Here is a 13,959-nt window from a genome sequence, read left to right as displayed (position 1 = left end):
ATTTGTAAAACCCTCTCGAAGAAGTGGTATGTATACTCCTAATAATAAATTCAGAAGCTGAACTCAAAGATGGAAAATCTCATCATTTTTCTTCTAGAACAAAACGTAATCTGAACCTTACCATCAGGAAACTGCTCTGCATCATCATCAAACATGGCTTCTTTCAAAGCAGATTTATTAAATGGACTGATACCATCAGAATAATTGTATGGGTTGTAATCTCGTGAGCGTGGTGAGGAGTGGGGAGGCATGGTGTTGAGTAATGATGTTTTGTTATCCAGAGCTGTCCGACCTGTATCGCTCACACCACTTCCTGCTCGCATGTCTACTATTCCAGAAGCACTGCAAATCTGCAGGACAGGACACATCACATGAGCATGTGAAATACACTCTTACACCTTTCAATTAACTACATCACTAACTCATTTATGTAGCAAAAACATACAAATTTCAAAATGCTTAGAATTTTCAAAGTAGCCTTCAAGTAAGAAGTCTTAGTTCCCTAAACTTAGCTTTCCTTAAAAAAAAATGAAAACAAAAAAAGGGAAAGTGTATGTTGTCCAAAAAAAATCATAAACCAGGAACAGTTGTATTTTATCTTACAAGTCTGATGCAAGTAATTAAAAACATGTTTAAACATATATATGTGGCAAGTTCAACAAATCTTAAAGCCAAAGTTCCATAGAAACAGAATTCTTAAATACTGCATGTAGCACGTAACAGCCCACAGGTTTTGTACAAAATAAAATAAAATAAAACAAAACATTCAGAAAAACATGTATTAGTGTGCAAATTTCTCAAAAACTTAACTCCAGCTGTTTTGCAAGATCACTGGTTTTTAAACTGCTAACATGTTAAACAAACAGGCAGTGCTACTTAAAATCATCATTTATGTTTTCAACATATAGTTCAAGACTGGGAACATATTTTTCTAAAGTTCTTAAGTAATTCAGGAGAAATGTCCAATTTAAGAAGAATATAAACCTCCTGAAGTAGATGCTTTCTCATCTGTAGTCTATCAGACACTAGCTTAGTTTGCTGATACCAACACGTACAGAGTTTACAAACTCACCGAATCGCCATCATCCTTTTTAGCATCTCGTTTTACAGGCTCATTCATATCTTCCTGACTACGAAAACTGAAATTCTGAATGGCTTCAGTGACTCCACGAAGAGAGCTGTAAATATCTTCAGAATTCATGTTTTCAGTGTCATAGTCAAATGCACTGTGGGCCATGGAGAAGGACATAGGAATTCAGATGGATTTATTTCGTGATTCTGTATTTTTAAATCACATTAGCAGGCAACTACAGAGACTCGGGAAATATTACCAAAATTATTACTTTTCTTGAAACACATTAACAAAGTTGTCTCTTCACAATACAAAATTGTATTATGGTATGCCTTAGTAAGTGTACTACCACTGACACAGAAAGCACTGGAAGTAGCTAAGGGAAAGGCTACATTAGGTAACAGCATCTGCCTAAAGAAACAAACTTCTTTTGCCCTGTTTTACTCTGCTGAATGTGAAACAGCTGGAATTCTTACACCATCCTCTCATTCTGAAAAAAGTCCTAAAGTAAGGAGCACTGATAAAACTCAACAGCAAGTTGACTAATAAAAGCAAAATTACAAAATCCACTTTGCTGACAACATCATTACTATAAAAAACATTTTTACACTATTGCTTCTTTAGTCTCCCCGATATTAAATCTGGTTTGATGACCCAGTGTGTTGGTTTTGGCTGGGACAGACTTAATTTTCCTCATGGTAGCTGGTACGGGGCCATGCTGCGGATTTGTGCTAGAAACAGTGTTGTTAACATTGGGGTGTTTTAGTAACAGCTGAGCAGTCCTTATACAGACCCAGCAGTGAGTGGCCTGGGAGTGCACAAAGAGCTGGAAGGGGACACAGCTGGGACAGCTGACCCCACTTACCAAAAGGATATTCCATACCATATGGCATCTAAGCAGATACCGCTGAGGGAAGACGAAGGAACGGAGGGACGGTTAGAGTCATGGCACTTGTCTTCCCAAGTCACTGTTACAAGTGATGGGGCCCTGCTCTCCTGGGAACAGCTGGACACCTGACCCCCCCCCCCATGGGAAGCAGTGAATTTCTTGTCTGTCTGTTGCTTGCACACGCAACTTTTGCTTTACCTGTTAAATTGTCTTATCTCAGTTTTCTCACTTTTTTTTATATTCTGAATGTCCCCCCTATCCCACCACAGGGGGACTGAGTCATTTAGTTGTAAACTGGGGTTTTAAACCATGACATCAGATGACGTATTCTAACATTTGTTAGAGAAGCACACTTTGGTTCCTTCTCTTGCTAATCCATTTGCTTTCCAAGATGCACAGCCCTTTTCCACCTCAGGCCAGCTTTGGCACTTGTCAGACCCTTCAGGAAGGCTAAGCAGTTCACTGTCATTCTATGGAGCAAGAGGGATTATTTCTGAGCATCTGTCATTGTGTGCAAAATTTTCTCCATGCCTTCATTGTTGGGGTTACACCTTTGGACAATGTGTAATGAAGCCCTAGATGCAGAATTGTAACACCACCAGCCTACATTACCTTGGTGACAAAGTGTTCTGTGATGTATTGGTTGGGGAAGTTAGAGGACTTGACCAACTTGCTGGGGAGCGTGGAGTAGGTCTTGTTAAAGGACTTCCCATTGATCCCTGGAGGAGAAGAGGTGAGAAAAGATACTCTAGTAGGACTAAGAGATTCCCTTTTAATTTATTATATTTATTTTTTAGTGCCCAGAAACATTTAAAGAGCTTCAAGTAAATACTTGGATTGTCTAACCCATTACCAGCAACTTTGATCCTGAGTAACTTTGAAATTAGAAAGTACAAAATAAACTACTCTTAAGAAGCACATTCAAACCTATTAAGTCACTTGGAAGCAACACAGAAACTGTAACTCTAGAGGAAAAAGAAAAGGTATTCCATAAAGAGCTACTAAGATAGGCTTCTACATAGTAACTTCAGAAAGAACAGTAACAGAAGTGTGGATACCTGACCACTGTTGCCTGTATTCCGGAGATGATTATGGAGAAGCTTTGTGGCGCCATCCTGAAATGTTTTTGGTAAAGCACCCAATAGCATTGTAAACTCTGGAGTGTTGAGCTCGAAAAGGGAAATCAGCACTGACTGTGCAGCCTACAAGAAGAAAATACAAACTGAAGACATTAATTAGAGTTTCAAAGTAATTTTATCAGCAAGAGATACTATAATGAGTGGTAATCACAAAACAGTGACGTAAGTCTTGATCAAGCTTGAATAAAGATGTTAACAGATGTGAACAAAAGCAATTCATATTTGCTGGTAAGCTGGAAGTTCTGATTTTGATAAATTCAGGCACACAACAATCATTGTAACAAGCAGTCTTTCAGAAATGTGCTTTTCAACCCCCCTAGCCCCACATCATCCCTCAGAAAAAAATTAAATGAAGGAATTTGCAGAATGGCTTTAAAAGGTTTGGGAAGTTGAAAAAATTTAGAGAGAGAAACTAAACACACCAGGCAGGAGCAAGCATGTGATCCCTTCTACTGAGTTCCGCAAGTGGTAATTACAGATGATAATCAACACACTTGCTTGAAAAGGAACAGTTAGCACTGTAGAAATTAAAACAAACCCTACCAAACAAGATACCCTAATCTGGAACGAGACAGTAGTGATTACAGCACCTGATATTCCTTATAACTTACCCTACAGCCAAGCTAGTTAAATTAACCTTGCCACTGCTTCCTTTAACCTTTCTAAAATGTAGGCACACATAATGGGGAGTGAAATTTAGCTGACTACATATTCTGAAAATGAAAACTGTGGAGTAGTTTGTACTGGATGTCACCTCCCATAGTCTCAATTTAATCAGATCATCTTTACCATCATCTTCATCCTACAGCATGTTTTACATATGTTGGTTTTTTTTTTTACCTGAATAAAAAAATCAGCACTCTCTACTGACAAAGCAACACAGTTAAATTAGTTGGATTCCCTGTAGTGCAAGAATGTTGATTCAATGACTTGAGGAATGTTTGTACAGTTTGACAAGGATTCCCTGGATAGTGTAACAAACCTGTCAACACAGTAACTAAACTAACAAGTGCAAAGGAGAGCTGGAGGAAGTTCTCCAGAACTAACAGCTTCTTTGTAGGAAAGATTGTGGTTGTAAGATTAACCAACTATGTGCAGTTTATACAGCTCACCACCAAGGTCTGCCATGCACTGGAGAGAACCAGTGCCTCATGCTAGAGAGAATGATAGGCAGCTTGCTTAACCACCAATATACTCCAAGCAAGTAGTTTAGAAAATTCTTTTAGACATTTATTTCCCCCCTTTTGCTTCCAGAGCAATGAACTGTAGCATTTTTTAATTAAAGGTGGAAAGCCAAGGTATGAGCATACATACCTGCACACATCTCAGTATTAAGTTAAAGGACAAAAATCCTAGCATGTCAGATTGCCACAAATTATCTTTGGATACTCGTGACTGGTTGTTTTCCTTAGCTTTTATTTCCTTCTCCCTGTGATAGCCTTCCCTTCAGGTGATCAACCCTGAATGTCCTCTGCAATCTTTGATGTTTCTCTTCTCCTTGTTATTTTTAATGGTCAGTCTTTTAATCAAAATTGACACAAAGCAAAATCAAGACAAACTCAGCAGATGAGCAGAGGTTTGGGAATCAGCACTTTCACTTTGCTGACTGGTTAGCCAGTCTCCACTCCTTAATACTGTTATCTATTTAAGCTGCTAATAACAGAACACAACAGGCTGTCCAGGATTGTATCAGGATAGAAACTGATACCATCAAGTCTGCCCAAAATGAAGCTCTGCTCAAAGTATCAAAATTGATACTGACTCATAGAAGGTTTCCAACTGTGCAATTGTCTATTTTCTCGCTTTCTTCCTTGCCAACGAAACCCCTCATTTTAGAGTATTTGGAAGTTTTTGTTCTCCCCAGCATAAGGCCTCTCCTGAGATTTAAATTCAACCACAGAGAGATCATCTTTAAAAGACTGCAATAAGGATTAGAAATATTTCTTTGGTTTTGCCTTCTTCTTAGAAGATCTCTAAGAATATATTCAAACTCTTTCCAGAAGCATTCTGATCTTAGAAGAAATCTAAGTTCTGAAACAGAATTTTACCTTCCAGAAAGAAATGCCATGCCACTGAACTACACTAAGAGTGCCCAACTTCAGACTAATAAACTAGGATTTTTCATAATACTAAGCAACTGAAACTGTTTTTACTAAGGAAAAAACCAAACACATGAATTACACAGAAATTACTTGGAAAAAGCTTTAATTTGAAGAAATCATACTAAATGCTATAAAGCTTACTGAACTAAACAAAATTAAAGAGCCTGTGGTAGCAGGTTGAAAAGAGTGTTAAGAGAATTAAACATTTTTTACCATCAGAATAACACCTTTGACTTCTTATTGGTAAAATTTTATTTTCAAGAGTTAAAGGATTTTTGCAGTTAGTTGCCTCTAACAGCTGTGTTATGGAAAGAAAAAATAAAATCAGAAACTTATATAATTAAGGTGTTCCAGATGATTAAACTCACTGGTAATTCTTTCCATGATTCAGTTACTTATTGACATAAAAATGCTATTAGAGTTATGAACCATCTGATAAGACAGCTTGCCACGTGTCTTAGTACTAAAACTTCACTGATTTAGAAGATAGTGCTGCTTCAATTCTCCTCTTGTTTTATGATCTTTATATGTTACTAGAACATGATACCCAGGTAAGAGAAGTCCATTGGATGTAATCTGTTACTGTTTGCTCATAGTCATGAAGTTATACAAGAAGTGAATGACTAAAACATTACCTCCAATATAAAAACTCTGATGCTTTTTTAATATGGATTAGAAATGTTCTAGATACCAAGAAGTCTTGCAAGTTATTTTTATTTTTGTTTTCTTCACATTACAAATTGTAAGACAACTCCTACTATTCTCTCCTACATCCCTCCTAAACAAAGGAAGTTGCTCTTTCCAGAAATGATGAAGCAGCCAAAATGAAAACTTAATTGAAAATAGCAAAACAAATCTAAACAAATGAACTGTTGCAGCTTTTCAAACTGCAGAAATCAATAGAAAAAGAGAGAGAAGAGTTAGTTCTCTGTGTCAAAGACGCACTAAGGAAGCATAAAAGTCAATACATTTATTTAGTGCTAATATGCTGAAAATAGCAGCTACAACAGAATGGCCAGTAACCATCGGAACAACAAAACTCTATTCCATCAAACTGCAAATAAAATTAAAACATTCTTTTCTTTCTTGAAGTTGAAGTACTGTTTAGAAACCCTTTCCAAAGACTGCACTAGTACATTTCTTACGGTTATTCAGTGTCCCTGCTGTATCTATGTAGCTCACAAATGTTCATTTTCACTTCACAACATTATGCGGAAAAGGGAGGTTTGCATGGGAAGTGCAGCATATGAAGAGTAAGTCTTTGATACTACCTTATCAAAGCACAAACTTTCTTTGTCCAAGGTTCAGCAGCTATCTACCTGCCTTTTGTCAAAAATAAAGGACTCCAGAAAATCCAACAGAGATTAAGACTGTTTGCTACCAAATTTAGCACTCACTCCTGTTACAAATGTGCTATTTAGTAACCCGGAGGGTGGTCTCTGAAGTAACATTAAAACTGTACAAAAAATGGCCACTAAAGAGATTTTAGTACTAGACAGTACTTGCAACAAAGAATGATAAATTATGAAACGGAATCTCAATTAACATATATAAAAACACAACCGTAACGGAGAGTTTCAAGACATGTTAATTTAAAATTTTTACTTAAATATTCTTAATTACCTGGAATGTTTTGCAATTCTAAGGATGCATTAACAAACATACCTTCCTAACATCTGAGCTTTTAGGTTCTGTGGTCCAGGTGATGATTCGAGACACTGCTAACCTAGTTTCACTTGAATTTACAAAATCTCCTGGATCCATCTGTTGCGCAAGTGTTTCTATGTATTTTAGGATTGCAACTTTGACCTGCAAAGAGAAACAGAGTCAGGTGGACAATAAAAATGGTGTGCTGCAAGAACAACTGAGCTCAGAGAGTAGTGTTCATTCCCTAAAATAAAGATTTTTTTTTCCCAATTAAACTACATGTTTTCAGCATCCTTATAAAAATTTTTGCAATAAGTCAATTTACAAGCAGATTTAACATTTGAAGAAGGGAGCTATTCCACAGAAATTCGAATACTCGTAGAAAGCTTACATTTCACTGCTAGCAACTAAAAGACATAAATCACTGCATATGCAGAAGCTTATACCTAAAAAAAGAAATGAAGAAAAGATTTATGCAGAATTATTAAGAAATTTTTTCAAGTACTAAAATGAAAAATGAACATCATCTGATGAACCAATGATCACTTCTTACTAGTTCCTACTAGGTAGTTAACACTCATTGCTTTTTTTATAAAACATCAGATTAAGCAATCACAGTCTCTGGAAGTAAGCCACAGAAATCTTCCTGTTAAATACTAAAAATGTATGGAATGCAATTTATAGGAAAGACTTAAGATAGGTCACACACACACAGACTTTGAAGATACTTAGATGATAGAGACATGGATTTACCAGGAGGACAGAAAATCTCCTGTACTCCCTTCACTTATTTGATCATTCTCTTAGTCCACTAACTTGCCTTACTCCTTATGCAGAATCCCTGTTTTGTAGATCCTAGACTGCAGCCTCTCTCTGGTTTCTCCAATACTGCACCACTGCACAGTTTTGGGCAAAGGTCTATTATGCCTGTGTATGTCTAAAATATTTATTTCCTCAAGTCCTACTGCCTCAGAAATTTGTCACCCCACCTGTCAACACAAGTTGTGGACATGTATTTAGAGCATCTATCAGATTTAGCTGCTTTTATTATTTCCACTAATAATTACAGTGAACCATAAATACCTACCAGGAGGGAGAGACCTATGTCCATCATAGACAGAAAAAGAGTTCTGGGTGTATTTCTGGCTATTCATGGCTTGTAGTACAACTGTTCTGAGCAAAGCTATTTAGAAATTTCTCTTGGTCATGAAACTTGCAAGCTATTAAAAACTCAAGATACACTGGCACACATATGAAGATTAATAATGAGTATTTCATTTTCAAAGCAGATGTTAAAGCTCAACTTCTCTGAAGTTATACAAGCAGCAGCTGGAAATCAGCTGATCTGATTATGCAGATCAATACCAATAAATGGACACTATTTGCTAGACATTTTCCAAGGAAAAAACAAGCCATGAGCATCTCTGCAGCAAAAAACCTTAAGCCACATGGCTTTCCAAATTCAAAGCAATAGCTGAGATTTCTAGATTGCATAGGGAAACCATTGTGACACCACTACATTTGACTGTTGAGGATTTAAATAAATCTCATGTAACACTTGCAGAAGTTGGTGTTAAGGACAGTAACACTTAGAACACCCAGAGACCTTTCTGCCAATGAAGAGACTGTGAAGTACTGGATCTGAGACATCAGGATTATTTAGTGTTTGAACTGCTTCCTGAGGAACTTGCAGACTTCTGCAAAGATGGAGGTGCTCAGACAGAAGAGCACAGAACAGAAGATGAACGGAGGGAGTTCTTACTAATAAAGCTTTCCAGAGTGAGACAGATTGCCAAAGCTAAATTTGACAGCTATTTTGAAAAAAAGCATTTTTCACTAATTGCTTTTGAGAGAAGAAATTCTGGAAAGGCTACACCTTTCTATGGTCAGATAATAATGAGCCAGTATTATTACAGATTAGAAACCCCACGCTGAAGTAAAACTCCATTAGAGCAGCAATTCTACTTTAGATGTATCTTTGCCAATATTTCCAGAGCTGAAATTTAGAAATAAAAAGGCTAACATCTTCGACAATCTATTTAATCTCTTCAACAATCCATTTAATCTTTCTGAGAGAAAAATTTTTGGTTTGCAATGAAAGCATCTCCAGAATTCTTACAATGAATATTTGCTTTTAAGTTGAAACCTCTTATGAAGTCTTTTAATACTGTCTTGACTTTCTTTGTACCCTTCTAGGTTGAATTTATTGCACTTTTGCTAGATTATAAGCACTGGGGCATTCTTCCTGTGCAGCATATAACATGGACAGGCATTTTGCTTAAGAACAGCACTCCTGTAGTAAGTCGGCTGGAACACAAATCAAGCCACAGTTAGCACTGTGACTTAAAAAACCCAAAGATTACACATAAACAGGATTAAAGTGCTTCATAAACATCTTCTCCATGTACTGAAACAAGGAATTCTGGCACAAAAGTATGTGCAGCTACCTCTAGAGATTCAGGTAGTACTGTAAGGATGCTACACAGTCAGTACCAGAGGGCAAGTTGTTTTCCTGTCCTGTGAAAAATCTGAGATGTACAGGGTTTCTTTTGCTGCATCAAGGTAAGAGAACAGAAATATTTCGTGTAACAGAGAAAGAAAAAGAATGGAATCTAGAGAAGGTGTTTTTACTTAAACCAGAAACCAGTCTGGTTTAAACCTCTTACAGTGGCTTTCTGTGATATGAGAGATGGTACTCTGCCTTACTCCGACTGAATATAAGCAATCACCCGAAGTGACTTGCAGACTGCCACATCCCAGGTGTCTAAGTTACTGGATACTCAGGAGGGATTGCCTATGCCATTATATAACCAAATGACTAAAATGTACCCTAAACTATATTTTGGAGGGCTTTCTCTTTGTTGCGAATCTGTGGTTTTTTAATCCAGAAATTTTAATATTGACTTAGAATAAAAATAAAAAAATCTTCTGATCAACTGTGGCAAAAATCTTTGTCAACAAATCAGTATTTTCAAAGTAAAGAAGGATTCAAAAACTTTGGTCACAATGCTTAAATCAATTCCTCACTGAGGCTGAGCCATTTGATATGAAACCCAAGAAAAATGAAGTGATGATTGGAAGTGTATTTCAGGACAATATCCATCCTTAGCAAACTGTATGTTCTGCACCTGCAAAAATAAGCTAAATAGATTATGTCCCACCTAGAACATCTGACTGCTATGGCCCATCCAAACATTTGACCAAAACAGACACATTCATCTGGCACCTCTAAATTGAGTCTCTGCAATTCACTACACCCAAGTGTAAAATGACAGCAGAAGTAAGGCAGATACAGCACAATACACTACGCTGCATCCTCCATGGATTAGGTCAGCAGAATTCTGTCTTCTTTATGGCTGGTCTTCTTACTGCCCAGCTATCCAAATCCACCTCTGTGGCCACTCTAAAAGCTCAAGTTTTATTGTCTGAGACTTAGCTGTCTTTCTAAGTGTAAGAATGGCAATGACAGGTTACTCCAAAGGATCATGATTATTTACTACTATCATGTGAAAACCAGGGGAAAAAGTAGTTTGTAGAATGGAATTGTTAGGTGGCTCAAATTTCTGATCTACCATCCCTCCTGCTATCTGACCATCTTTAGGGATGCTGAAAATCCCTTCTCTGATTTTTTTCTGTCACAGTGAATGCTGTTCCTCAGTATTCCTAGAACAAAAGCAACGAGATAATAATTTATCAAAGAACAAAAGCTTAAGATTTCAAGAACTGGAGTAGCCCTTTAGGATTATCAATTATTCTGTTAGACTGGGTGCACTGAAGATGGGATTTAGGCAAAATACTCAATAGCATGGATATTAAATAGATACTTCTGTGATCTGTGGGCAATAACTTCACTGTCTGAATCCTGAAGTTGTAGCTACCACATATAAAGGAAGTAGAGGGTAGATTCCACTTTCTTCTGGAAAACAAGCTTACCTTCTCTTAAACAGTTACATACATTACTGTCGCAAATATTCGTTCTGAATACTCTTAATTTTGCTTCAAACTAACAGGTGTTCTTCTAGGGAGGCAACTTTTACCAACGTCTTGATTTCGGAATTCTCTCTCAAAATTATTTTCAGAATGCCTTCCCATCAAGTGTTTAATACTTCTTAATTCCTTCTAGTGCATTTAGGGAATAATCTTGAACTTAGCCCCAACTCAGCCTAGTAGGAGTCCATGTCTTATTCCAAATCTACGCTCTCAGCTTTGAAATGTGCTTGATATGCCTTTACCAGCTATACTACTGTATGGAAAAAGGAACATCTCAACCATCAAATTCACCTTCCTGGGGAGGAAAACCAAGTGAAATAAAACCAATCTCAATTTGTTCCAAGGATTCATTTAAACAACAAACTGATTTTTACTACCTCATTTGCTGTCTTCAATAAATGACAGCAGTCCCTTTTTAACACAGCTCTACGAAGCAACAGTGGTCAACGTATCAACTGTCCTCAAAAGCTTAAAAATGTAAGTTTTACTGTATTGTAGACAAAAAAGGCATATTCATGTGACTTTAGGTTCAACATCACTTGGGAAAAGTCAGATTCTTGTGCAGTATCAAACTGTGTAAAAATATTTCGTGCAGGACAGAGCAGAAGATGCCAGTTATCATATGCTTGTTATTTCCCCATTCACATCACTTACAAATCTTCTTATGATTTGATGCATTTATTCTAAAATCAGCACTCTTTAGAACTGCAAATGTACTACAGAATACATTTTTACTTTTCAGATATGCTGGCAGGTTTATGGACTACAAAGTCGTATATAAAAACGTGTGTAATTATAAAGCTACACACTGCTTTCAGAGAAGTGAAGTGTACCACAGAAAGAGCCGATTTTTAATATAGTAACTCAAGTTCATATTAATATTAGAGTAATTTAAAATAACTCAAGGCCTATCAGGCTGGACACAGGAAAAAAATATATATGAACTAGGAAAAAAAGTATGGGAAATCACAAACATAAAATTAGAAAAGACTTGATAGAGTGAGTTTGCATAACCAGCTTGATGTTAGGCAGCCACATTTTTGTTGCTCATTTTTACTGTACTGTGTTTTTATTAGATCTCTCTTGCAGCAAACATTTTCATACTAGTGTCATTTTTAAAACTGAGCATCTGCATGCTTAAAGTTTCCCGCAAAGGTTAGTAGCAGCATACAATGCATTCAAATAAAAATTATTGATAACACTGTAAGAGTTTCATATGGGGTTAAGAATAAAGACAGTAATTCAGACAAAAACCTTTGAGCTCCAAAAAGAGCGAAGCTGGTCCTGCAGTGCTGGCTTGACTGTCTGAAAGTTTACAAAAACAAAATCCACTAATTGAAAACCTTTTTTTTTTTCTTTGTTTTTACACAAAACAAAAAATAACAATCCAAATTCAAAAATTAAGACAAGCAAATTTCTATTAATGAAGACTTCTGCTTGCAAAGCAAGCCTAAAAAGTCTTACCTTCAGGCTAGGTGTTTGGGTCTGGTCAACAGTAAATCTCATTAAAATACTGAACTGGAGATCATTTGGAAAAGATTCCCTGTAAACAAACAAAAAAATGTTATGTTACATTAAATTTTCTTGTAACAACTGTTGAGAGGCACGAAATAAGCCCTCGCTCTTTTCAGTAAAGCTGAAATTGCTACCAGTTGCTACTGTACCTGACCTTTCAGAAACATTTGCCTAGCACGTTAAGGATAAGATTTAAGGAATTCCTGCCATGAAGCAATTATAGCTAGAATAGATAATGCAAGTAATGCGGAATGATACAATAATGATATGCTAGAATTTCGATTCTAAATCAGGCTATTAATGAACTCTGGGTAGAAGGAAGGGAAGACAGAAAGCAAATTCATTATTACCATAACTCTTTAAAAAGTTATGCTGACACAGAGACAAATATTCCAGTGAAACTTTTACAACAAAATAAAGAAGTTCAAACACAATTTCTACATCACTGAACACAAGGTGAGACAGCAAACATACATGGCTCAAATGCATATTTCAGAATCAGACAAGTAGTACCATACTAATGTTCAGCACAGAAGACTCAAACCCTTTCAATTAAGAGTCATTTTATGAAACCAAAATGCTGAAGCAACAGGGTTTACTAAAGTTTCAAGATCTGTTATGAGCTGTGCATTTTTCTGGACAACAAACAGCACACCAAAAAAAGAAAAGCAGCAAAAAACCTGGATACAGCTAACAACTATATTGTTACTTTTTACAGCTCATTACCTTGTGACATCAAGTGCCTTCTGAACTTTTGCTTGTACAGACCCAAGCAAGTCAGCACCCATTTTTTTCAACAACTGTGTCAGCAGTACAAACAGCCAGTCCTGCAGGTCTTCTTTATGGACCTGGATGAAGTCGACCAGTGTCTCCAAAAACATACTGAACACCTAAAAGGCAGAAGAAGATGGAAAGAGGGTAGGATGGGGCAAAAGAGGAAGCGACACTGACATATGCCGAACTTACAAACGAAGAAAGCAGTAAGGGAATCAGAGGCAGAGAAAGGCAGTGCTGTGCAGCCAAGCAGGAAAAAAAGAAAGAAAAAAAAGGAAAAGAAAGAAATCTGCCTTGCTTTTTCATTGAATTTTGATATAAGAGTACGTTGGAAATGTTAGCCGACTTCTGTAGAAGTTTGACAATTAGGTATTCCATGCAGTTTCGTCAAGAAAAGGAATGCTTACTGTGATGGCTGGCGCAACCTCAATTTTTCCAGTAAAACTTAAATTTTTACCCTTTCAAGCTCTATCATTAAGTTGATTTGACGTATTCCTCAAAGACTACAAAACTGCTTTCTCTTTAAAACCAAAAAAGCTGCTACAATTCTTAAGCAAAATATTAATTGTAAATATCTGCATGAATAAATACTGCAAAATCATGAGAGCTGGCCAATTCCTTTACATAAAATACTTGTGGAACAGAAAAAGCTTCTTCTACTATTGCAGGTATCCCAACACAAAATTATTCACGATAGTAGGGAAAAAAGCCACAATACATTTCAGACTAGCAGGTGTTTAAAACACAGAAGTACTTTCATTTTTTTGAAAACACAATATCCATTGTCTTCTTTTCAACAAATAATGTTGAAAAGACTGCATTCGGTAAAAA

General features: G+C 36.6%; 1 protein-coding gene across 4 annotated transcripts in view; it reads right to left on the bottom strand.

Annotated features, from left to right (window-relative positions):
* The window catches only part of CLASP2 (cytoplasmic linker associated protein 2), a 150,934-nt gene that overhangs the window by 10,443 nt on the left and 126,532 nt on the right, over positions 1-13,959 (bottom strand). For 2 of the 4 annotated variants that reach the window (XM_082297502.1, XM_082297499.1), the window contains 8 exons: positions 13,081-13,244; positions 12,304-12,382; positions 12,094-12,144; positions 6,868-7,011; positions 3,020-3,163; positions 2,574-2,680; positions 1,073-1,226; positions 122-350 (listed from right to left, as the gene is read on the bottom strand). In XM_082297502.1, the coding sequence (XP_082153628.1) occupies positions 122-350; positions 1,073-1,226; positions 2,574-2,680; positions 3,020-3,163; positions 6,868-7,011; positions 12,094-12,144; positions 12,304-12,382; positions 13,081-13,244 (1,072 nt within the window). The remainder of the gene's footprint in view (positions 1-121; positions 351-1,072; positions 1,227-2,573; positions 2,681-3,019; positions 3,164-6,867; positions 7,012-12,093; positions 12,145-12,303; positions 12,383-13,080; positions 13,245-13,959) is intronic. The other 2 variants (XM_082297500.1, XM_082297501.1) reach the window with 1 other exon arrangement.

This window comes from Coloeus monedula, assembly GCF_965178545.1.
Source record: "Coloeus monedula genome assembly, chromosome: 1".
Taxonomy (NCBI): domain Eukaryota; kingdom Metazoa; phylum Chordata; class Aves; order Passeriformes; family Corvidae; genus Coloeus; species Coloeus monedula.
This window is presented reverse-complemented; position numbering and strand designations above follow the sequence as displayed.